The sequence below is a fragment of the Lepidochelys olivacea genome (assembly GCF_965140295.1).
Source record: "Lepidochelys olivacea isolate rLepOli2 genome assembly, chromosome: 5".
Classification (NCBI taxonomy): Eukaryota; Metazoa; Chordata; order Testudines; family Cheloniidae; genus Lepidochelys; species Lepidochelys olivacea.
Genome location: NC_140415.1, coordinates 2293272 through 2319442, shown reverse-complemented (window position 1 = coordinate 2319442; position 26171 = coordinate 2293272). Strand labels below are relative to the sequence as shown.

Genomic DNA, 26171 nt, shown 5'->3' with positions numbered 1-26171 from the left:
ACTGTTTGCCAGTGTGCTGTGTTTTGATGGCTTTGAGGGTTAATCTGAAGAGTTGTTGTATTTCCTTTGAAGTTTTGACACTGGTCATTCTTAATGGCATTGAGTAGGTCTACATCAGCCCCGTTCGGTAATGGAAATTTTCTGTTGGTTTACTGACACTGTAGTAAAGCTGGACTCCCAAGCTAACTTAGTCCTCTTTGCTTTGAAATGTTGTAAACCAGGTTTTGATTGTGGGATAAAAATACTATAGAGGGATCTGTGAAAACTGAACTGTTTGCAATACAGATAAACAACATTGGATTCTTTTTGGTTTTGGTTGAAACATACAACATGTTTTCATAAAAACCTCAAAAAACATGAGAAAATCCTGTTTACATATGTTCTTGTTTTTTTTAAAGAAAAATATTTGTGTGTGTATAACCCTTCTGCTAGGTGTAGTCAGCAGCAAGAAGGGCTGGGTTTGATCTCTAAGGGTTCCTTTTAATACAAAATAGAACCGACTTGAGCCCCCACCCAGTAATTTGAGAAACCTTAATATCACCCCTGGGTGCCCCTTGGAGGCAATGCTTCCCCACTTGCAAGCACCAACCCTGTGCACAAGAAAAGGGAACTTTTAATAAAAGGGAAAGGGAACCCAGCATTAATTTGGGAAAACACCACAATCACATTCAAAAGCACCTGACCCTAAGCAAACATGACCCTACAGTGCGTTGGGCAGTGTCCTTTGCCTCAGTTTCCCACCTTACAGTGGGAAGATCCAACCAATGCATGTCCCATTAACACATCACTCCCCTTTCCTTTTGCTGTACTCGACTCACAGTTGGTTGTCCTTGATTAGTACTGACCCAGAGTTCAGAGGTGCATTCACAGGGTTCACCTCCTACCCCGGGGTGCGGGAGGGTGTTGAGCAATGCCTCTGCTGCTGCCTCTGCAAATGGCTTACAGCTGCTGCCGTTGCTCTGTGGCTGCTCCTTTCTGCTGCTGCTTGTTGCTCCCGCGATGTCACATTCTGAGGTTCTTCTGCTTAACTCAGGTCTTAATGATTTCTGCCTCAGGGCTTAGTGATTTCAGCAAGTAGTGGGGAACTTCGCATTCAGTGCAGTCTCTGTGTTGTCTTTGACTGTGCCCATTCAAGGTCTAAGGCTTAGCCCCTAGCTCAGCAGTGATGTCAGCTCTAGGAATCACCAGCCAGAAACAAGGACTCTCAATTGAGTTCAATCAGCTCTGTCAAAAACGCAAAGGGGCAGATCAAACGGCATCTAGGACTCTTTGGGCAAAGTGAAGAGGAGTACTTGTGGCACCTTAGAGACTAACCAATTTATTTGAACATAAGCTTTCGTGAGCTATAGCTCACTTCATCGGGCAAAGTGTACACCACCAGGTCAGAACACCTGCCACCACTCTACCCATTCTCTTCTTCACTGGGGTTTGACATCCCTACTCCCTGCTCAGCAAGTGAGGTTCAGTTTAGGATTACCCCTCTCAATCAGGGCATGCTAAGTACAGTTTTCCTGCACTTTACTTACACAGTAAGGATAATAATACTTCATTATCCCTGCATTCAAATTTTAAAAAATTTAAAAAAAATTTAAAAGCCAATGTTAAAAAAATTATATAAAACACAAGTTAAGAAAAGTGTCTGTACATCTGGGTATAGTGCTTAGATTATCCCCAATACAAAGTTTGTTTTAAAAGTCATAAGATATACATAGTGCATAGCCAGTAATAACCCAAATTAAGGTTAATACATTTAACAATACAGTTTAAATATTAGTATCAAAGTATTCGGGTACATCACTCATGAAAAGTTATACAGAGTCTTGGATTCATAGAATATCAGGGTTGGAAGGGACCTCAGGAGGTCATCTAGTCCAACCCCCTGCTCAAAGTAGGACCAATCCCCAACTAAATCATCCCAGCCAGGGCTTTATCAAGCCTGACCTTAAAAACCTCTAAGGAAAGAGATAAGGAGGATTTGTGGCACCTTAGAGACTAACAAATTTATTTGAGCATAAGCTTTCATGAGCTACAGCTCACTTCATTGGATGCAAACAGATTCCACCACCTCCCTAGGTAACCCATTCCCATGCTTCACCACCCTCCTAGTGAAAAAGTTTTTCCTAATATGCAACCTAAACCTCCCCCACTGCAACTTGAGACCATTGCTCCTTGTTCTCTCATCTGGTACCACTGAGAACAGCCGAGCTCCATCCTCTTTGGAACCCCCTTTCAGGTAGTTGAAAGCCGCTATCAAATCCCCCCTCATTCTTCTCTTGTGCAGACTAAACAATCCCAGTTCCCTCAGCCTTTCCTCATATATCGTGTGCTCCAGCCCCCTAATCATTTTTGTTGCCCTCTGCTGGACTCTTTCCAATTTTTCCACATCCTTCTTGTAGTGTGGGGCCCAAAACTGGACACAGATGAGGCCTCACCAATGCCGAATAGAGGGGAAGGATCACATCTCTTGATCTGTTGGTCATGCTCCTACTTATACAGTCCAAAATGCCGTTAGCCTTCTTGGCAAGAAGGGCACACTGTTGACTTATATCCAGCTTCTCGTCCACTCTAACCCCTAGGTCCTTTCCTGCAGAACTGCTGCCTAGCCACTCGGTCCTTCGTCTGTAGCAGTGCGTGGAATTCTTCTGTCCTAAGTGCAGGACTCTGCACTTGTCCTTGTTGAACCTCATCAGATTTCTTTTGGCCCAATCCTCTAATTTGTCTAGGTCCCTGTGTATCCTATCCCTACCCTCTAGCTTATCTACCACTCCTCCCAGTTTAGTGTCATCTGCAAACTTGCTGAGAGTGCAATCCATGCCAACCTCCAGATCATTAATGAAGATATTGAACAAAGCTGGCCCCAGGACTGACCCTTGGGGCACTCCACTTGACACTGGCTGCCAACTAGACATGGAGCCATTGATCACTATCCATTGAGCCAGACGATCTAGCCAGCTTTCTATCCACCTTATAGTCCATTCATCCAGCCCATACTACTTTAACTTGCTGACAAGAATACTGTGGGAGACCATATCAAAAGCTTAATTAAAACTATCTTTAGTTTGCTTTTTTTCCACAAAAAGCATTTTATAAAAAAAAAAATCATTGTTTTTTATCCACACTTCTTCCCCCCAAGGAAAGGCTCCCTTAACAGCAAAGTGTACCACATTGACCTGTCCAAAAAAGTATTCTCAAATAGCAGAACAAATCAAAGGTGCTTCTTTGGCTGATAAAACTAGTTAGTGTTTTTAGTATTTTTTGTAGCTCTAAAACTCCTTGTAAAAGGTAGCAGTTCAGCTTCTGGCAGCATTATATGTGGGGTATTTGAGATTAGATTTTTTTTTTCCCCAGACAGAGCATTTCTACTTTGGTCTTTGGAAGCATTTTCTAGTTCGGAAGTAGCTTTTTAAACTGCTGGACATCACAGAGAAAGCAAAAACTGCTTTCTCTTTGCAAATATGAATGTTGGTTACTTTCTTCCTAGCCCTGAAACAGCATTAAAGCTTTAGATTTTAAGTCAGAAAGAAAAATAACTTTGATGTGAAATAACGTTTCTTGGTTTGTCTGTTCTCTGGTTTGGAATGATCCTTACTCTAACCAGTAGATGGAGAAAGGGAGACACAGTTGAAGCCATCAAAGCAGTTCCTTTGCCTGAAATTCCTCCCTAAGATGGTTCACTGATTAGTGCCTCAAAATTTTGAACAGAAGTTGGCTGGGGTTTTGCACTTGATTTCTTGATCTGTACATTGAAGTTAAGTAGAGAGCTTTGTTTGGGATTCAATTCTCCAGTTTGGGGCAAGTACCAAGATACTTTCAACAAGCTAATAATTTGTATGACAGCACTGACAGAGCAGGAAGTTACATTTGTGTATGTGTAAGCACTCAGTTTTAAAAAATACCACCTATACCTCATTCAAATGCTAGTCTGAACACTGAACTCAAAGCCTGCCTGTCCTGGGTCAAGAACCTAAGATGTGGAACTAAAAGGGAAAGCTGGATATTAACAGGTGTCCGCTTACTTTGCTGCAGGCATAGGGTTTACTTTTGTTTCAAGAGTATTTTTGTTTTTGTAGCCTGTTTCCACCTGAGAGTGTCTCAGAGGACCCTTAAGTTTGCAGTCCCCAGTTGTACAATTATTGATCTGTATCTGGGTGATGAATAAGTCAGTGAATAATTCACGAGACTCTTTAGCCTGGTGGCAATCGAGGGACAATTAACTATTTATAAGCCTTCCAAATTCCTTTGACCAACATTGTGTGGATGCACTCTGCCAAGCAAAAGGAGCTATGTTGCAGTGTATCATTCCCCTGAAATCTGGTCTCAGAAGAACTGCAGCTGTACAAAAATGCTCTGAAGACGAGCCCTGAATGTTGTGTCCCTTCAGAGCGCTCGTATTCCAACAGGGGGTCCCTGACGCAGACTGTAAGGCTTCCTTGCTGTTCACAAGAAGCAAGGTGCAGCCAATTTTTCCCTCCTGTGCTGGGAAGCCTAGTACAGGGCAATATTTCACAAAGCGTTCCTGAGTTGCTGTTTACCTCACAGGAAAGGTGACTATGACACCTGTAGGCTTCCTGTGTTGGTAGAGGACACAAAAGCGGTCCTTGGATTTAGGGGCTAGTGTTTAAACTCTCTCTCAAGTGGGCATGCTGGAGAGTGGTCTTAAACAAATTACTTACGCTGGGATGATACATCTGGAAGAGATGTACTGATGAGAGATGCTCCCTTTACCCATGGGGGAGGGAGGAAGTCCTTCCTATCTATACTTCTGGTAACAAAGGTCTTGACCAATCTCAGCATATGAAGGTTACATGTCCCTACTAGACCCCTGCTGGCTGAGAATCACATGACTGTTCCCTTCGTTAGGGATGGGAGTGGCTGATCCTTTCACACTGAGGGGGGGGACCGTAGAGAACCAGCCCAGGAATACAGAGAACCAAGTCACCTCTCTGTATTCCAGCCCAGGATCTCACTCAGTGTGCTGTCGTCATGTTTCCTTGTGGCTGTGTCAAGTCCACCGGATGGATATGTGACTGCCTTTGGAAAAAGGCTGTAGCCTACTGTTAAATGCCTGTAGCTTAAGTGAGGTTATATGTTCACTTGTGTGCAAATGGTTGCCACTTACAGTCAGAAGCTGAGTTTACAGCTACCGTCTAGTTTCCCCTTAAACGTTGCCTCTTCTCTTCTTCTTTTCTTTCAGTGAGATTAGTCGGCTGGACCTGGGCCTGATTGTTGAAGTATGGAACAAAGGGCTGATCTGGGACACGATGGTCGGGACTGTGTGGATTGCACTTAAGGCCATCCGGCAGTCTGATGAGGTTAGCTAGCACAGAACACTAATGTGAAAGTGCAGTGTCAAGGTTACTATGCCTCTAATGTAGCCACATGGTGCACATAACACCGTATGCCAATTATAGGTGCTCCTGAGAAACTTGGGGAAGTGTGTGGAAGGGGCCCTGTATTTTTGGATCACAGAGGCTGCTAGTAAGCCAAACAAAAATTGAATCTACTGTACATGCTTCTGAGGTCTCAGTTGTACAAATGTAAAAAGAGATCTAATTTTGTGAAGAACCTATAGCTTTGGTAGCTCTCATATAGACCTCTCAAAAACTGATGTTAGAATTGTAACACTCATGGGAAAAATTGTAAAAATATTACCTCATAGCATGCTAACAGCTGAAATCTCTCTCTATTCAAGGGGCTGTTATGGGCCACCCTTGTAACAAGCACTGTGACCTTCACCTGGTGGCATGAGGATTTTTCCTTAGGAGTTATACTTAATGCTAGAGGATACCTGCAGATTCCCTAAATAAAGCCACAAAACATTGTTTACTATGAGTAGTGTTGGCTGCGAAGTAACAGGGATTTCCTAAATTCTGAATCTCTTCTGTTAGCTACTCAAGTAACAAGTTCTGAAAGCAGGTCTAAACTTACACTGGGCTTGGAGCTACGAAAATAAATGAGTATGTGGACAGTATTTAAAAGAGAGAGATTTTACAGTGCTGGATATTATAGAGCCAGGAGATGGTAATTAACTTTGGCAGTAGGAGAAAATGGGCAAAAGGAGGTAGAGGGAACCCAGCCCAACAAACTTGTTTGTGCTAAATTGTCTTAGGAGCCCCAGTTCTCCTCAGTGATTGTTATTGAATACTCTATGCAAAATTCCCAACGGACGTGAGTAGGTTTGCTGCAGTTACATTTTAAATTCTCTCTTCCTTATCTTGGTATAAGCATTTAAATTATCCTGCAGAATTTGTGCAGCCAAAGCTCCAGGGGAAGTAGTCAGCAGTGGGGTATGGCAATCAGAAAACTGGGTTAATTTTTAGGAGTAAAGACTAGCAGGGTATATTGCTAATCTTACTAATCCTGTTGGGTTGTTCCTGGGCTCCTTATCAGCAAATGTCCAATGGAATTCATTATGTAAGGATGACTGCCAGGATAAAATATCATCAGACCTAGGGAATTGAGTTCATGGCTTTTAATTTATAGGAGGGACCTGGAGAGTGGTCTACGCTGGAGGCAGAAGTCGTAATGAAGCATGATGAGATCTGTGGGACCAAAAAGCCAACTCCCCATAAAATTTTGCTGGATACAAGATTCGAGTTACCTTTTGGTGAGTTGTATTTTGGTGGCTTAACTGGAATGCTACAATCTGAGGGATAAACATTTCAGTGGAGTTCTGTTTATATCATTGTCATTGTTTATATTACAATATATTAGAACATAGAACATATGTTGTGCTCTCAGCCTAACTGCAGATGAAATTTCATATATGACAGCTTCCTTGTTAAATCTTTTGTTACCTAGATGCTCAGCATAAATAAGAGGGATTTGAAGGTTTCTTTGTGCCATGAATCTTTAGCCTAGCATGAGCTAAAGCTAGTGGTTGCTTTAGGTGTTTCAGGAGTGACACACAAGACACTTCATTTTGAAGCAGGGAGCACGTTTCAAACCACTTACCCGACAGTTTATTCATTCTAAATGGTGCAATAAATTGGAGAGCTGTGCAATTTATTTAATAAAGTACAAGTGCCATCTACAGCTCTCTGTTCATAAATAAAGTTGGATGTTTGTTTTGTTTGTATCCCAGCTTAATATCATCTACCCAACATCACAGGAATAACAGACTTCTATGGGAGCAGTTTTTCAGCTATATAGATGCATCTGGTTAAAAAAATACAGAACGTTCAAAATCAGCTAATTTAGAGCAAAAGCATCAGTCATAAAGAAATTACAGTATATCTACAGGGAAAAGTGAGATTAGAAAAGATTTAGTCATCTTAGTGGTCTGTATACACACAGGACTACGCTACTTCCTCCCCAACCCATAAGGGGCTGTTGGGAATGCTAAAGGCATAGGGACAACCTTAGCTCTTGCTTCCTTGGTTATCTGGTTGAACTTGCTAAGCGTTTTAAACTTGTTCATCAGTATAAGGTGATCTCTTCTATTCTAATGACAGGTTTCAGAGTAGCAGCCGTGTTAATCTGTATTCGCAAAAAGAAAAGGAGTACTAGTTCACGAAAGCTTATGCTCAAAGAAATTGGTTAGTCTCTAAGGTGCCACTAGTACTCCTTCTCTTCTATTCTAGTTGTTTGACTCCTTTGCAGTACTCCTGTTCTTTTCAGATGGACAGTTATTCCACCAGAACATTTTCAGTCAGCTTTAGATAACAGAGAAGATAGAAGTATGATGTGGAATCAGTGTCTTTGGCATCATTAACAGCGGGGAGAATCTTGATTTCTTGGTCCGTCTGAGATATTAGTGACTTACTGTAAATAAAAGGAAGTGAACACGTGACACTCTTGTGAAATAATTGGCTCTCAAACAAGAGGGAATTCAGCAGTATGACAATGACTAGATTTGGACAAATGCAGTTAAAAACTGTTCAACTTTTTAAGTGAATTGCCAGATTCACATTATGACCCCTTCTGTTGTCTTATTTGTGAATATTTAGGTGAATGAGCTTTTCAGAAGGATGTCTGCAGAAAGCCAAAGCATCAAGAATACTTGTATGAGTGGGTGCGTGAGATTCTGTGGCTTGCATTGTGCAGGAGGCCAGACTAGATGATCATAACGGTCCCTTCTGACCTTAGTATCTATGAGCTGTCTTCTGGGCTGAGTAGCATTGCACCATGATTCTGCAGATGGGCACTTGGACAACCATCTTCAGAATTGACCATCCTGCTGTAGAGCCAAGTTAAGCAGTATTCATCTTACTTACCCCTTCCTATGGTGTAAGGAGGACTCAAGATTTGGCCTTGAGGCTCTAAGATCTGTGTCAAGATTCCATGTTCTGAAAACCTTACTGAGAGTGATTTTTGTGAGCGCAGATAGCTGAATGATGAGGTAGATCAGAATGAACATAATATTTTATAAATATAATAGACATTCCTTTTTAATTAAATAAAATTACCTTATGCTGGATACATAAGAAATTTTTTTTATCAAAGCATGTTTTGCATTTAAAACTGATTTATTAAGTTAAGTAAATAGTATTTATAGTTAGTAAATTGAACTGATTGTCTCATCACCATGTTCGTTAAGATTCTAGAACTAGCAGATCTCATCCTTTCACACCTAGATTTTATTAGAGGTTTTTAAAGCCTGGATTGACAAAGCCTTGGCTGGGATGATTTAGCTGGACTCTTTTTCCAATTTTTCCACATCCTTCTTGTAGTGTGGGGCCCAAAACTGGACACAGTACTACAGATGAGGCCTCACCAGTGTCAAATAGAGGGGAACGATCACATCCCTCGATCTGCTGGCAATGCCCCTACTTATACATCCCAAAATGCCATTGGCCTTCTTGGCAACAAGGGCACACTGACTCATATCCAGCTTCTCGTCCACCGTAACCCCTAGGTCCTTTTCTGTAGAACTGCTGTTTAGCCATTCGGTCCCTAGTCTGTAGCGATGCATGGGATTCTTCTGTCTGAAGTGCAGGACTCTGCACTTCTCCTCGTTGAACCTCCTCAGATTTCTTTTGGCCCAATCCTCTAATTTGTCTAGGTCCCTCTGTATCCTGTCCCTACCCTCCAGCGTATCTACCTCTCCTCCCAGTTTAGTGTCATCTGCAAACTTGCTGAGGGTGCAATCTACACTATCCTCCAGATCATTTATGAAGGTATTGAAGAAAACCGGCCCCAGGACAGACCCTTGGGGCACTCCACTTGATACCAGCTGCCAATGAGACATGGAGCCATTGATCACTACCTGTTGAGTCTGACAATCTAGCCAGCTTTCTATCCACCTTGTAGTGCATCCATCCAGCCCATACTTCTTTAACTTGCTGGCGAGAATACTGTGGGAGACAGTGTCAAAAGCTCGGTGCTTTTGTGCAGAACACCTCTCCTGTTACATCCCTTCGCACAGCTCTGCATCCTCACACTCTCCTTCTACTTGAGTGCTGCTTTTCAGTTACCCACAGTGAATACACATAAGGACCAGCTGTTGAAGAAGAGAAGTTATTTACCTTTTGTAACTGGAGGGTCCTTGAGATGTACGGTCCCTATGTGTATTGCACTACCTACCCTTCTTCCCCTCTGCTGTGGCTCATTTTTGGATTTGTGGTGGTGAAGGAACTTGATGATCTCCTTGGTTGGAGGCTGAGGAGAACAAGGGCACATGAGTGTGCTGACAGTGCTTTCAAAATTCTCCAATTCTGGGTGCAGGGAGCGCGTGCGCACCCACAATGGAATGCAGATAGGGGCCGTACATCTTGAAGAACCTCCAGTTACTACAAGCTGAGTAACTTTCTTTCTTGTCTTTTAACTTTGAATGTCCTAATCACTAAACTGAACTAGTTACATAAACTCTGCAACTGCAGAAGAGGCTGCTGTTGTAAAAATCAGAAATAGCTCTTCAACAACTTGATTCTTAGGTAGTGGCTTGGCTAGTGGTGTCTACCAGTTTCGCTTTCTTTAAAACTTTGGCAGCAAACTTAATGCATAATGTTTTATTTAATTTAAATGATTCTAATAGATCAGAGTAAGTTTAGGCCTTAACACAGGGTGTCATAATTCATAGGATCATGGATTCTAAGGCCAGAAGGGACTACTGTGATCATCTAGTCTGACCTCCGGTAGAACACAGGCCAGAGAACTTCTCGAAAGTAATTTCAGGATCAGATCTTTTAGAAAAACATCCAATCTTGATTTTAAAATGGTCAGTGATGGAGAGTCCACCACAATTTTAACTTTAAATAAGCTTATATTAAAAAAAAAAACAACAGACCCTATAATTATTTTAAATAAAATCCAATTTAAATAAAAAAAATCCAATTTTTGTAATTCAAAAAATTAGTTTTTATATGCCATTGAACTCATTGACATAATTCAACTCTTTATCCTATGAGTGAACTGCTCATTTACCTGGAGTAGAGGGATTGATTTTGGGGGGCCTTGTATTTGTCTTTATCGTGATCACTTTGCTTGCATATTGCATCACTTCTCCATGCATTAGACTGTGATCTCTTTCTCTGTGTTGGCAAAGTGTCTGGTGGAATTTAGACACTACTGCAATATAGATGATCACCTTAAACTTTAGGGGATATGTTAGTTTCTTTCTATATTACTAATGAAGCAAGACTATCTACAGAAGCTTGCTCGTTCTGCATTGCAAAAATTCCATCCTCATCTTGTATGAGTGTAAAGTAAAAATTCCTCATGTAAAGTGCTGATTTCTTTTTACAGTCAGTAAAGCAGTCACCTTAAAGACCTTTATATAGTAGAACAGACTTCTGTGTTTGATAAATGCAAAGTCCTTTATGTCTTAAATGTGATTTCGCCCGCCCACCCCATTCCTATATTCTCATCAAGAATTGAAAGCAGCACATTGCTTTTCTTGCTGTTCTTTAAAAACACATTGCCCAGTATATGAGCACAACATAAATTTCTGAGGAGCAGGGGTTATAACAGAAAAGTGAGAAAGTTAAGTGAATTACAATTCTTTTTTGACTTTAAAAATGTGTAAGATCCCTTTTAAGTCTGTTGACATTTTAAAAAGTGAAATACTTGTTCCTTCATTTAACCTGCCAACTCCTGAGTTCAGAGAGTCTCTGAACCACTTGATGTCTCCAAGCAGCTACAGCAGCACTCTGTGCTCTCTTAAGTGGTGTGGTGCAGTCAGCTGTTGCAGGGTAATTATTAATTTAGGTTTTGTCAAGTACATTACATGAAAATCCATTCTCCTTCCGTTATCTTATTTCATTTGTTTGTATTTCTTCCAAGAATGCTTACATCATAGTTAAGTTTTAGAGAAAACCTGTGGAGACACAAATTAAATTTGTTCTCTGTTCTCTGTATCATGTCTGGGTCACCCATTCGGTGTTATGGAAATGTTTTTTCTTGAAGACTTTGCAGAACCCCAGAAGGAACACTTCTTTAACAAGCAAAAGATGTTGTTTTTTTTCTTGCTGCTAAGCTTAAGGTATTCTCCTTGGCTTTCACCTCCGCCACCTTGAGAAGGCTTTAGGGTTCATTGCCCTACATCCTGAGTAAAAACTTTTGGTCATGGTTCAGCTGCTAATAGTCTCTGTACTTCAGTTTCTCTGTCTATCATCCGATGAAGCTCTCAAAAGCTTATGCTCAAATAAATGTGTTAGTCTCTAGGGTGCCACAAGTCCTCCTTCTCTTTCTATCATGTCGATGAAGCAACATTTCCGTGCTTCTCTCTGTTCAGACAGACACTCTGCTCCCTTTTTTTTCTTTTTAGTCTTTCCTTTCAGGCACCTAACGTCTGTGGGTTGGTCTGCTAGCCCATTGCTGTAGTTGCCTAGCAATAGCTTATGGCTTACAGAGTCCAAGGGTTCGCTGTCCTTAAGAGTGAGATTTACAGCCCCAAAGAGGTGAGATTCAAGGCTGAGTGAGACTTTTCAGGTGCTGTTAGGTCATAGCTAAAGTCAGGGACTCTCCTCTTTAGTCCTTGGCAACATCCAACAGTCCAGGTTTTTAATCAAGCCAGCACTTAATAGTTTTAAAATGTGCATTGCTTAATATTGCATATGAAACACTTAAATGTCCTACTTCATACTAAAGTCTAAGACATGTGAGAATTCTATATGCCATGCAAACCAGTGGATTTTAAGAAAAACAATTATTTGCTGGTTGGAACAAAAACCTGGATGGGTAGAGATCTCTGAGGACCAGAATTGTTATTACCTGATTAGGCACACAGTCAGTGGACAAAACGAGTAACATTAAAAAAACCCTTGCTTTTATATAAACTTAAAAAAGAAAACTTTTGTCAATACAACAGTGTGTTTATTTTGCATATAACCATGTGCCCTTGTTGCCAAGAAGGCTGTCACGGCTGAATCCCCACTCTGTCACTTGAGTACAGAAGGTGGGGGCCCACAAGGATTTTAAAAATTAATACTTTCCACTCCAGGCTTGAATTAAGCTCCCAATGCTTATCTCTGACCTTGGCTTGCCACTAAATGTTGCCACCACACAAATGCAAAAAAAACCCTCCTTGGACCGAGGAAGGAGCACTTGGGAATTCCTCCCTGTGGGGTACCCTTAAGCCCTTTCTCCACCCCTCCAAGGAAGAGCTGAGAAAGAAAACAAAGGAAATTAGCTGTTACTACCAGCTAATCAAACAACATGCAAACCTCTCAAGACCCCAAAAATCCAATCCTGTTCTTAAAAAGCATGTATTTTCTTCCTTTTTGTTTTTAATAAAATTTATCTGGAACTCAGGCTTTTGCTAGATTTTAAAAGAGCAATTCCAAAAATTAAGCATCCAAAATAGCTTTCTTGGGGATTAGTTTAAAGGTTACAAGCAAACAAAAGCATCTGGGGTTAGCACAGAGGCGTTCACAAGCCTTAAAAATAAATGGAAATAAACCTAATTGCATCTTCCTAAACATTCCTAATTTACTTACGTATTTGGGTTGTTAAAAGTAGTTCTAGATATGATCTGATGGTTTTCGTATCTGGTTCAAACTTTACACAGCATTCCTGCTGCCTGTCTCTTTTGCCCAGAGAGAACAACAGACAAAGGGAAAGTTTATTTCCCAATTTAAAAAAGTTCTACCTTCCCATTGGCTCTTTTGGTCAGGTGCCCGCTTCCTTTTTTTTACCTGGGGGACTTTTAACCCTTTACAAGTAAAGCAAGCAGAGAACAGCTACCAACAAGGATTTTAGAGCTAACTGGTTGGCTGGGTGTCGATCAAAGGGAGCTACCCTCGCTTCATTTATCACAAAGGTTAACAGCATATTAGGCTGCATTAGTAGGAGCATTGCCAGCAGATCAAGGGAAGTGATTATTCCCCTCTATTTGTCACTGGTGAAGCCACATCTGGAGTATTGCGTCCAGGTTGGTCCTGCTTTGAGCAGGGGGTTAGACTAGATGGCCTCCTGAAGTCTCTTCCAACCCTAATCTTCTATGATAGCTGATTTCTACATCAACTGGTAATCAACAAACTCCTCTTGCAGCTTCTTTATCTCAGGTGGAGAGAGACTGAACATGTGCTGGTATCGTCTAATGAAGTGCAACCTGTTCAAAAGTGCAGGGATTCTCAAACTATTTGTGCTGGGACCCCCTTTGAAAATATTTCAGGTGATGACCATCCCCCACCCCCCAAAAGTGTTAGCAAATTATTGTACAGACTCATAAGTGCACTAAAAGAAGCATGTTGTTATGATCCCTGCAGTCAAAGGCACTGAAGCCTTTCAAAAAGTGTAAAGCAACATTTCTCAGGAATAAATATGTGGACTTTAAGGAATACATTTTTGCGGGGCGGGGGAAGGCAACAGGACACAGTTACAGGAGCTGGAAGCCTTTTCCAGTGATTTTGGTAATCATCGTAGTGTTGTCCAAGGGTTGTGGCTTTATACACAACTGTAGACAAACAAGTATCTGGACTCTTAATGTGAGGGGTGCTGCTGTTTTGAAGCCACACTTCTTTTGAATTGTGGCTTCAGGGAACTGAGGGGGAAGACCCTTAAATTGTCCTCTACATTTAGTTTTGCCCAGTGTTGTTCTTTAAGCAAGTCAAAGCTGAAAACCCAGATTCACGTAAGTAAGTAGTTGCAAATGGGAGAAGCAGTTTACTTGCTGCAGTTGGGATTTGGGGATAGTTTGCTTCGAGGCGAAACCTAGAAGTCAGCCAGAGGCTAAGATTGGAATCGTTGCTTCAGAATGGAATCACGTGAGATGTCGATCAGTTCCTCTGGAGCTTTCAAGGTGAGATTTGAATTTGGAGAAAACTGGTAGTCGAATGGGTTTCTTATGCAGTTAAATGTGGTTAGGTCACAATTGAGCCCAGTTTTTAAATACTCTGTGTGAATGTAGGGAGGTGTTCAGCTACATGTTCTTTTATATCCCCAATGGTAACATCACTGGCTGAGATTTCCAGGAGGTCATTCAGCGCTGAAAACATTTGACATTTTTTGTTGTCGACTTGACTTCCAAAGGTTCAGTTTTTTAGTAAGGGCATGTATTTTGTCATTGAGTTTGAGGATGTTTGTTTGTTTCATTTCCTTGTAGTATTCAAAGAATTTAAACAAATGTAAAAAAATGTCAAAAATGTCTGAGAGATAAGAGAGAGTTGCCAACCAACTATTTGATGTCACTTAAATGCTGCTTCAAGGTGGAATCCACTTCGGTCAGAAACACACATGTTGTTTCTCAATTCAAACAGGTGGACTCTTCCCCACGACAGCAAGTGAACCTCTGTGTGCAGTAATAAGTGCTGATGATCCAAGCCCATTTCTTCACACAGACTTTTAAAAAGTTGGGAATTCAGGGGCTTTGCTTTAATAAAATTAATGATTGCTACAGCTTGACTCAAAATGTATTTTAGGTAGGGATCCATATTCTTACCAGCAAGAGGTTTCCTGTGAATCATGCAGCATGTCCACTGGGCTTCTGTGGTGGCTACTTTGTCTGCCGACAAGCCCACTCTTGGTACCAGACAGCTGTCATGGCATCGGTGCAGATCCCTACACAGCTATTCCAGTTAATGTGTTCCCCTGTTATAAAGGCATCAGGGAACTTAAATATTTCCTCTTCCCTACTATATGTCAGCAGTGCCTTGAAGAGGAGAGAGTCGTCTTTTACTCTGTTTTCCCAAGTATACTGAGCATAGACCACTAACTGTGCTGCTCCTGAAACATTGGTGGATTCATCAATCTGTAAGGAAAAGAATGTGCTATTTTTAATCCTTTCCACCACCTGACATATTCTCAATACCGTGACTCACTTTATCATTTGATGGTGGAGTAGAGCTCAGCTGAGTGGCAGCATCTTTGCCAATCATACTTTCTCATTTTTTTCGATTCAAGAAAAATAAGAGGTTTGGCGATGGTGAGGCTTCTTTGCCCTGGTGCTTAAAAGTGAGAGAGCATAAGGTGCTTCCAGAGTTTTGGCTGTCACAGTTGCTGATTTGCATAAGTTTTTTGTTGCTCAAGTTCATGAAGGTTTCTTTCAAAATATTCCACAGACCTCTCCACCTATGTAGGGTGTCTTGTTTGTAAATGTTGCTGGCGCTTTTTTGGTTTTAGGCTATTGGCCAAAACTTGACTGCACAAAACACACTGGGGACTCGGAATGTCTTCTGAGCCAGTGTAAGTAAATCCAAATGCCAAATAAGAAGTGTAGTATTTTCTGGTTTTTGGTTTTTTCCCTGCACTTACAAATTCTGTTCTCCACCCTCTGTCAGCTTGAGCTCCCCTCTTCGTGCCATGTACAATAAAACAATCCATTATTTTTACAGATTAGTTTATTTCAGATATTATAGTACTTTATTTACTTACTTACGCTACCTGTTCTTTCCTGCTGTTAGTTTAGTCTGATGCTCTTCATACACTATAGAAGTGGTAGGCCACATTCTGTGAAAACAAGGGCCTTGCTTAGGGAAGTGACACAACCAGAATGGCCTTGTTCGCATGGAGCGCCCTGCTCTGAGGGCAGAGCGGAGAGTGGCTCTGCTGGCCAGAGGCTGTGAAGGCTGTGCTCCCTGCCAGCTGCTGCAGAGAAGTAAGGGTGGCATGGTATTGTCAGACAGCTTTTCCACCCTTATCTGCTGCTGCTGGCAGGTGGCACTACCTTCACAGCTGGGTGCCCAGCCACCAGCCTGCGATCTCACAACCCCCCTACAATAGTCTAGGGACCCTCTATTGGGTTGGAACCCCACTTTGAGAAACGCTGGTCTAAGGAACCATCTACTTCTCAAGTGTCCCCTTGGGCTTAGAAAAGACTTCACTGTGTTGAACAAAACTATCCTGGTACAATACAGGGCTTTTATTTCTCAAGATGTTTTCACAAAGGTTTGAGCCTCACTTTTTAGAATTTCTTGGGGATCATAGAATCATAGAATATCAGGGTTGGAAGGGACCTCAGGAGGTCTAGTCCAACCCCCTGCTGAAAGCAGGACCAGTCCCCAATTAAATCATCCCAGCCAGGGCTTTGTCAAGCCTGACCTTAAAAACTTCTAAGGAAGGAGATTCTACCACTTCCCTAGGTAACGCATTCCAGTGTTTCACCAAGCTCCTAGTGAAAAAGTTTTTCCTAATATCCAACCAAAATCTCCCCCACTGCAACTTGAGACCATTACTGTCCTGTCCTCTTCCACCACTGAGAATAGTCTAGAACCATCCTCTCTGGAACCCACTCTCAGGTAGTTGAAAGCAGCTATCAAATGCCCCCTCATTCTTCTCTTCTGCAGACTAAACAATCCCAGTTCCCTCAGCCTCTCCTCATAAGTCATGTGTTCCAGACCCCTAATCATTTTTGTTGCCCTTCGCTGGACTCTCTCGAATTTATCCACATCCTTCTTATAGTGTGGGGCCCAAAACTGAACACAGTACTCCAGATGAGGCCTCACCAGTGTCGAATAGAGGGGGACGATCACATCCCTCTATCTGCTCGCTATGCCCCTACTTATACATCCCAAAATGCCATTGGCCTTCTTGGCAACAAGGGCACGCTGCGGACTCATATCCAGCTTCTTGTCCACTCTCACCCCTAGGTCCTTTTCCGCAGAACTGCTGCCTAGCCATTCGGTCCCTAGTCTGTAGCGGTGCATTGGGTTCTTTCGTCCTAAGTGCAGGACCCTGCACTTATCCTTATTGAACCTCATCAGATTTCTTTTGGCCCAATCCTCCAATTTGTCTAGGTCCCTCTGTATCCTATCCCTGTCCTCCAGCGTATCTACCACTCCTCCTAGTTTAGTATCGTCCGCAAATTTGCTGAGAGTGCAATCCACTCCATCCTCCAGATCATTTATGAAGATATTGAACAAAACCGGCCCCAGGACCGACCCCTGGGGCACTCCACTTGACACCGGCTGCCAACTAGACGTGGAGCCATTGATCACTTCCCGTTGAGCCCGACAATCTAGCCAACTTTCTACGCACCTTATACTGCATTCATCCAGCCCATATTTCTTTAACTTGCTGACAAGAATACTGTGGGAGACCGTGTCAAAAGCTGTGCTAAAGTCAAGAAACAACACATCCACTGCTTTCCCTTCATCCACAGAGCCAGTAATCTCATCATAGAAGGTGATTAGTCAGGCATGACCTTCCCTTGGTGAATCCATGCTGACTGTTCCTGATCACTTTCCTCTCATGTAAGTGCTTCAGGATTGATTCTTTGAGGACCTGCTCCATGATTTTTCCAGGGACTGAGGTGAGGCTGACTGGCCTGTAGTTCCCAGGATCCTCCTCCTTCCCTTTTTTAAAGATTGGCACTTCATTAGTCTTTTTCCAGTCATCCGGGACTTCCCCCGTTTGCCACGAGTTTTCAGAGATAATGGCCAATGGCTCTGCAATCACAACCACCAATTCCTTTAGCACTCTTGGATGCAACGTGTCCGGCCCCAGGGACTTGTGCACGTCCAGTTTTTCTAAATAGTCCCTAACCACGTCTTTCTCCACAGAGGGCTGGCCATCTATTCCCCATGCTGTGATGCCCAGCACAGCAGTCTGGGAGCTGACCTTGTTCATGAAGACGGGGGGAAAAAAGCATTGAGTACATTAGCTTTTTCCACATCCTCTGTCACTAGGTTGCCTCCCTCATTCAGTAAGGGGCCCATACTTTCCTTGGCTTTCTTCTTGTTGCCAACATACCTGAAGAAACCCTTCTTGTTACTCTTGACATCTCTTGCTAGCTGTAGCTCCAGGTGTGATTTGGCCCTCCTGATTTCATTCCAACATGCCTGAGCAATATTTTTATACTCTTCCCTGGTTATATGTCCAGTCTTCCACTTCTTGTAAGCTTCTTTTTTATGTTTAAGATCCGCTAGGATTTCACCGTTAAGTCAAGCTGGTCGCCTGCCATATTTACTATTCTTTCGACACATCAGGATGGTTTGTCCCTGTAACCTCAACAGCGATTCCTTGAAATACAGCCAGCTCTCCTGGACTCCTTTCCCCTTCATGTTAGTTCCCCAGGGGATCCTAGCCATCCGTTCCCTGAGGGAGTCGAAGTCTGCTTTCCTGAAGTCCAGGGTCCGTATTCTGCTGCTTTCCTTTCTTCCCTGTGTCAGGATCCTGAACTCAACCAACTCATGGTCACTGCCTCCCGAATTCCCATCCACTTTTGCTTCCCCCACTAATTCTTCCCGGTTTGTGAGCAGCAGGTCAAGAAAAGCTCCCCGCTAGTTGGCTCCTCTAGCACTTGCACCAGGAAATTGTCCCCTACGTTTTCCAAAAACTTCCTGGATTGTCTATGCACCGCTGTATTGCTCTCCCAGCAGATATCAGGAAGATTAAAGTCACCCATGAGAACCAGGGCGTGCGATCTAGTAGCTTCCACGAGTTGCTGGAAGAAAGCCTTATCCACCTCATCCCCCTGGTCCGGTGGTCTATAGCAGACTCCCACTACTACATCCCTCTTGTTGCTCACACTTCTAAACTTAATCCAGAGACACTCAGGTTTTTCTGCAGTTTCGTACCGGAGCTCTGAGCAGTCATACTGCTCCCTTACATACAGTGCTACTCCCCCACCTTTTCTGCCCTGCCTGTCCTTCCTGAACAGTTTATAACCATCCATGACAGTACTTCAGTCATGTGAGTTATCCCACCAAGTCTCTGTTATTCCAATCACGTCATAATTCCTTGACATCACCAAGACCTCTGGTTCTCCCTGCTTGTTTCCAAGGCTTTGTGCATTTGTATATAAGCACTTGAGAGAACCTGCTGATTGCCCCTCATTCTCAGTATGAGGCAGGGGCCCTCCCCTCACAGACGTTCCTGCCTGTGCTTCCTCCCGGTATCCTGCTTTCCCACTTACCTGAGGGCTTTGGTCTCCTTCCCCCGGTGAACCTAGTTTAAAGCCCTCCTCACTAGGTTAACCAGCCTGCTCGCAAAGACGCTCTTCCCTCTCTTCGTAAGGTGGAGCCCGTCTCTGCCCAGCACTGCTCCTTCATGGAACACCATCCCATGGTCAAAGAATCCAAAGCCTTCTCTCCGACACCACCTGCGTAGCCGTTCGTTGACTTCCACGATTCGACGGTCCTTACCCCGGCCTTTTCCTTCTACGGGGAGGATGGACGAGAAGACCACTTGCGCCTCAAACTCCTTTATCCTTCTTCCCAGAGCCACGTAGTCCGCAGTGATCCGCTCAAGGTCATTCTTGGCAGTATCATTGGTGCCCACGTGAAGAAGCAGGAAGGGGTAGCGATCCGAGGGCTTGATGAGTCTCGGCAGTCTCTCTGTCACATCGCGAATCTTAGCCCCTAGCAAGCAGCAGACTTCTCGGTTTTCCCGATCAGGGCGGCAGATAGATGACTCAGTCTCCCGAAGGAGAGAGTCCCTGACCACCACCACCCGCCTCCTTCTCTTGGGAGTGGTGGTCATGGAACCCCCAACCTCAGGACAGTGCATCTCATGCCTTCCAACCAGCGGAGTCTCCTTCTGCTTTCTCCCCCCAGACGTATCATCTGGTCCACTCTCTGTCACATCGCGAATCTTAGCCCCTGGCAAGCAGCAGACTTCTTGCTATTCACTTTATAGATGTCATCCTTTAGCCTTGCAGATTGTCACATTTATAAAGGCTGTGGCAATGAACTGAACTAGGGTTTTGTCACTTCCTATTGTAATGCAATAAAACCTCAGTCTTAACACTAAATATTTCCTTCAGGAGTTAAAGTGAATGTGCTAGCTGCTTTTGGTCAGAGATTCTTTTCAGACTGCTGCTGATTCCTTTCAATTTTTGTTTCTGGTATTTCCTAATACATCCTTGAAGCTGCCTATGGATTTGCAGGAGGTCAGAGCAGACCGGGGGTTGGCAACCTGTGGCACACATGCCGATTTTTACTGACATGCTGCTGCCCGCTGCGGTCTGGGGTCCTGGCCGTCGGCCCCGCTCAGCCTGCTGCTGGCCTGGGTGAACGGAACCCGCAGCTGGCAGCAGGCTGAGCGGGCCAGGGGCCAGCGGCCAGGATCCCAGCTGGCAGGAGCCAGCGGACGGAATCCCAGACCGGCAGCGGGCTGAGCTGCTCAGCCCGCTGACTATCTGGGGTTCCAGCCACTGGCCCCCGCAAACTGGGGTCTGGGCCTCCAGCCCTGCTCAGCCCTCCTGCCGGCATGGGGTACCAGCAGCCAGCCCAGCTCTGCTCCTGGCCTGGGCCCAGCGCTCTGCAGCCCTTATAAAAAATTATACTACAATTAGCTTAAAAACTTGAAAACTTAACTTTATATATTACAGTAATTGTTAAAAATGTATAATGTTAATAAATACATAGGTTTGATGAAACAAAGTAGTTGTACTTATGTGCCTGTGTTTGTGTTTTTGATGATTTACCTTCTAAAAAAATCTTACATGTCTCGCACCCCCAGAAAGGGCGTCTCGCACCCCCAGGGGGTGTGTGCACCCCAGGTTAAGAAGCACTGCACTAAACTGATCAGATCCACATTCTAATTTAAATTTAAATGAAGCTTCTTAAACATTTTAAAAACCTTGTTTACTTTACATACAACAATAGTTTAGTTATATAATATAGACTTATGGAGAGAGACCTTCTAAAAACGTTAAAATGTATTACTGGCAGGCAAAATCTTAAATTAGAGTGAATAAATGAAGACTTGGCACGCCACTTGTGAAAGGTTGCCGACCATTGGACTACACAATCATCATGGTCCCTTCTGACCTTAAAGTCTATGAGTAAAGTCTATGAAGGTTCAAGCCACAGGAAAAAAAGGAGTTCCACCACTGTAAAACTCTCTTGTTTTGTAACGACATCCCTGAAAATGTAAAGTTATAAGTGTTATGAATATTAGTAATTTTCCTTCTTGTTTCTCTGTTTTGAAAGTTGTCATTTGAGTGCAGGTGTGTAATGGTGGTGAATAGCAACTGGAGCAGTGCTGAAAACTTGTGCTGCCTCTGTTATCTAGGATGGACTCTGGTGCTTCCCCCTCCCCTCAAATTCCCCAGGCGAAAATTCCCTACTTTGAAATAAGAACAAAGGACCATTAGAAAGCAGACACCAAAGCTCAATGCTACTTTTTGTATTTGTGGTATTTTTTTTTAAATATATGTTATGCAAAAATGGTCCCTGTTTTTCTAAAGCCTCATTTTTAGAAGTGACAGGTTTCAGAGTAGTAGCCGTGTTAGTCTTGTTGCGAATTATACCTGACAGGTCACGCACAGGAACTGCTGCGAATTATACCTGACAGGTCACGCACAGGAACTGCTGCGAATTATACCCGACAGGTCACGCACAGGAACTGCTGCGAATTATACCCGACAGGTCACGCACAGGAACTGCTGCGAATTATACCCGACAGGTCACGCACAGTTTGAGTCTAGGCTGAGGCACACGAACAAAGTTCACAACTGCGGAGTTCCCAAAGTTACTAAGTTTGTTACGCTCGAGCATGGTGCCCCCCTGCTAGTCAGGAGGGGACCCTGAATGCAGGTTATAGAGAGATTATATACCTTTTAGCAAAGCACGTTGCCCTTGTGCATCGGAAACCTTAGCCAATAGACAAACCCTTCCCTTATCTACCACCTATCCCTCCTAGGTACATTCCCCATGCTAAACCATTACTTCAACTACACAACATGGTCCTAAAGCAATGCACCAGTAGCCTTTCTTATCAGGATGGGAGGCTCACATTAAGTCCAGGAGGCAGGGAGTTAGGAACAGACAAAGAACAGAAACCGGGAGTCGAGACAGGCTGGAAACAAGGGGGAGGGTTTTCACAGGAATACAGTATCTAAGGAACACTCCTTCTGGTGCATGATGTGCTTGCTTTTAGACAATGGTGGGCCCCAAACCAAAATGGAGTCACATATGCTAACTTTTTCTTAACCGTCTGTATCCGCAAAAAGAACAGGAGTACTTGTGGCATCTTAGAGACTTGCTTATGCTCAAATAAATTTGTTAGTCTCTAAGGTGTCACAGGTACTCCTGTTACTTTTAGAAGTGCTATCCTTTTGTTAAGTATTCCGGGAGAGGGCTCGGGTGAGATTTCACTCTAAACAGTGCATTTCTTTTAATATTGTGTTTCTCCACAGTTTCTCCTTGTTGGATTCTGTTCTGCATCCTGCTGAAGTTTCTGAAGTGACCTCAATAATTCTCTCACAGGGCTGCTTTGCGTTAAGCTGCAGCAGTCCCTGTTGCTGATGATGTAGCTCACTGCCTTTCCTTGGTACCGTCTAGATTTGCAGCTTGTACATTTGTCACTTTAATTGTAACTTGACCATCATTCTGTGACATTGTGGTCCTCAGAGCACTCTCTCTGGCCTTCCAATGCGGGGTATATCTGCACTAGTTCATCTCCCAAGCGCAAGTGACAGTCCCCTCCTCAAAAAGATGACCCTCTCTGAAAATGACAATTACAGAGTCCATTATATAATGTTTTTTATTGTTTTAAATTTTGAAATAGAAAATAGTTACCCAAGCCACGGGTACTAAACTGTCAGCTGCAAACATTTAGCTGACAAGCACAGGCGTGTTAATTGTGTATCTGGACAGCTCAGCCTCTAGAAGAGGAAGGAGTGTTTTTAGTTTACCATAAAGTTAAACCTTCACTGCACAGTGGTGAAAACACAGTCACTTTAGCGGAATTCATTCAGGTAACATCAATTGCCCCAGAAGAGACAGTTTATGGCCTGCGAAGGAAAACTGGGGTGATTTTATTAGTTTGTAGATGCTTAGATACACCCTGATGTGCCATGAATGAAAATATGCTCTCTAGATGGGGTAGTTAGAGGCATTGTTCTTCTGGGGTTAAGGGGAGAGAACTTGGGAGAAGAGGCCTTTGATCACATCATATTGTGTTTCCAAGTGTGTAGCTGGTTCATAATTTTTTTAGTGACTCATTATATTTATTATAATTGTATAAACCAGTCAGATTTTGCATCCTTCTTTTCTGCTTTGAGTGTATTTTGTGTTTGGTTAGGTAGCGATAAACTAGAATGTTTACATACAGAGACCTGGAACTAAATTACTATTTAAAACTTATTTTACGTTTGATGCTAATAGAGGACATTTCAGTGAATTTCAAAATGAAGGCGGTCTTTATGATGTGCTTTAAAAAAAATCCTGTTCTCTTGGAATGTCATCACTGTTTTAAGTGTTGCTGTTGAATACAAATTTATTTAAAAAAATAACTTGCTGGATAACTAATTTAGTGTGAATGACTGATGCCTTTGCTGTTGCTATAGATATCCCTGAGGAGGAAGCCAGATATTGGACCAAAAAACTAGAACAGATAAACTCTTTGGAAGATCGTGCTGAGGTGAGTAAACCTCACTTCAATCATGCAAATACTATAATTAAAGTAGGATTCTGATCCAAAATGCTCCAGAGTGTACTGTAGTGCTATGCAGAATTTCCATGACAGTTAAGTTTAGGTAATTACTATTGTTTTCCTTCATTCACAAGTTTTTCACTGAGCTGTTCACATTCCCTTATGTGCGGTGTTAATGCCAGCTAGAATAAGAGGCTGCAGCATGTGGAAATTGAGGAGAAATTGATTTTTGCATGATACTTGGGGCTTGTGTACACTGCGAAGTTGTCGTTTACACACGCTGACTTTTTAGTGACAAGGCTGTGTTGACGCTGACTTGTCACTAAAAGCTGTGTGGTGTAGACAAGCCCTTTGATTCAAAACAAGTGTAAAACTCTGGCTTTGCTAGACAGCAGGATGAGGCAGTTAGGAGAACAGTGCTGCCCCAGGCTATGTTTGTTGTTATTGAAAACCAGAAAAGGAACACTTCAGTTTCTTAGCTCTTTATGCAAAATATACACCAAGGACACTTGTCTTACTGAAGGTGATATTTATCTGGTTGATGGACTTAATTTCTTGCATTTAAGGAACTTGTTAACTCCAACAAGGGCAGGTGTAAACAGTGTTAACCAAAAGTGTAATACGTTTCTCTACAAGAGAGTATTAATAAAAGGTCCTGTTGGTGATAGAGATGTAGGGTGTTGAAGTTTGGGGGAAATGTATTGTACTCTTAACTTAGCCTTCCTCCGTTAAGTGTGTTAGTGGATTCATTGTGGAGATCAAGAATACTCAGGCAGAAGTTAAGTCTTGTCTCGAACTGTTTAACCTAGTCTCACAGCTGTGTTTAGGTGGAAAAATAGCTTGCATGTAGCTTCTTTTGGATTCAGGGATCCAGTAATAGCTCTAGAGCTGCTTGGTATCTGTGAACCTGGTGAAAAAGCAAGTCGTGTGAACTTACAACTTTCCAGTAATTCTGCTGCAATATATCCCTCCTCCTGGGTTGAAAGCTATGGGTTTCAGCAGGGGAATTCTAGTGCCAGACACGCAGTGGAACATAGGTGCCCTCTAGTGATTCATCAAATTCTTGGTAGATGAAGTTTGCATGAATTGTGATGCAATCCCCAATTCTTTTAGATGGCTTGTCTGCTCATCCAGCCTGTTCTTTCTCACTGTGCTTACCTATTCAGCTTCTTGCTAGTCAACTGAAAGTGCGTCCCTGTGTTTACTTCCTCATTTTTTGTGAAATAGCTCCGCTGGTGGTCAGTGTATGGCATTGATTTGAGGACTCAATATTTCAAAACTTGCAGCCTTCCACTGACTTTGGGGCCCTTTTTCCCAGCTCTTGGCTGATGAGGGTTGTGTTCTTGACATTTTGCCTAATAGGATTATAAATTATTCTGCTTATCTTCTGTCTCTAGCCTCAGACAGATCACTGGATTATTTTTGAATTATTGGTGTGGTACTGGGAGGAGGTGGCCAAAACAATATCATAAACATATCTCAAGGGAACACCTTTAATGCTGCAGCAGACCCTTTCGGAATAATCCAAAATTGGTTAAATGGAATCTCTGTGTGCTCCAGTGTAGTGTTAAATAAAATGTAAAATCCTTCATGTTGTGGGATGTTTCCAGACTATGCTGAAAGAGTGTTCTGGGTATTGCACTGCTAATTAGCACGCTAATTATCTAGCTCTTTCCTAGTTCCCACATCCAGTACTGCATTCAAACACAGGTACCTCAAATTCATATTTAGGCATCTCATATATAAATTGCCGTATTCTCAGGCTCCTGAGTGCGCACACATTCCACTGAAATCACTGCTCAGCAGCTCTGAAATTTAGACATTTATATTTTAGGTGACTAAATATGGATTTAGGTGCCTAATTCGAGGCCCCCAAGTCTGAAATTTTTTGTCTTGAGCTTTTAAAGTAGATAAGACTTTACCGAAGCCTTGTGTGCAGCCATGAACAGATATTTTGCATGGGATAGTGCCAGTTTTTACTTTTCTGGGAGCGTGTTCTGTATTTGGGAATTAAGGAAAATATTATTTTGTACTTTAACACCTTCCCTCCCCCTCCCACCCCCCACGCCGATATCCTCTCAGAGCGTAAGCTTGTTATGTTCTGGAAATCCTGTTTTATAAGGTTACTTTCAATCTGTTATCTGTCTGTGCTCTTTCTTTTGTCTTTCCTTAGTATTCATTTTCAGAAGAAGTCCAGAAGAAACCATTGCCCACTGCTGCCTCCCAGTGTTGTAAGTATGACTTTATTTTCTCTCTCAACACTATTTTGTCTTAAACGAATGTTGGTTCACTCTATGGTTAATTAACATTGGCTGGTGTATCCAGGCAAAGTTCTCTAGTTAGAGCTGCAGTTAGGAAATGGCAGCCTGCGTGACATCTAGGTCTGATGTTAAACTAGTCATTTTTATAGGTCAGGAAGAATTCTCTAAATGTAGGCTTCTGCCGTAAAGAGCCCTATGAATGATCTTAGC

At 42.8% G+C, this 26171-nt stretch overlaps 1 protein-coding gene across 5 annotated transcripts in view; it reads left to right on the top strand.

Moving 5' to 3' along the window:
- UNC13B (unc-13 homolog B) overlaps positions 1 to 26171 on the top strand; it is a gene marked incomplete at its 5' end in the record, with an annotated part of 380494 nt that overhangs the window by 69682 nt on the left and 284641 nt on the right. For all 5 annotated transcript variants that reach the window (XM_084628800.1, XM_084628798.1, XM_084628797.1 and 2 more), the window contains 4 exons: positions 5195 to 5312; positions 6484 to 6607; positions 23615 to 23688; positions 25874 to 25931. In XM_084628800.1, the coding sequence (XP_084484926.1) occupies positions 5195 to 5312; positions 6484 to 6607; positions 23615 to 23688; positions 25874 to 25931 (374 nt within the window). The remainder of the gene's footprint in view (positions 1 to 5194; positions 5313 to 6483; positions 6608 to 23614; positions 23689 to 25873; positions 25932 to 26171) is intronic.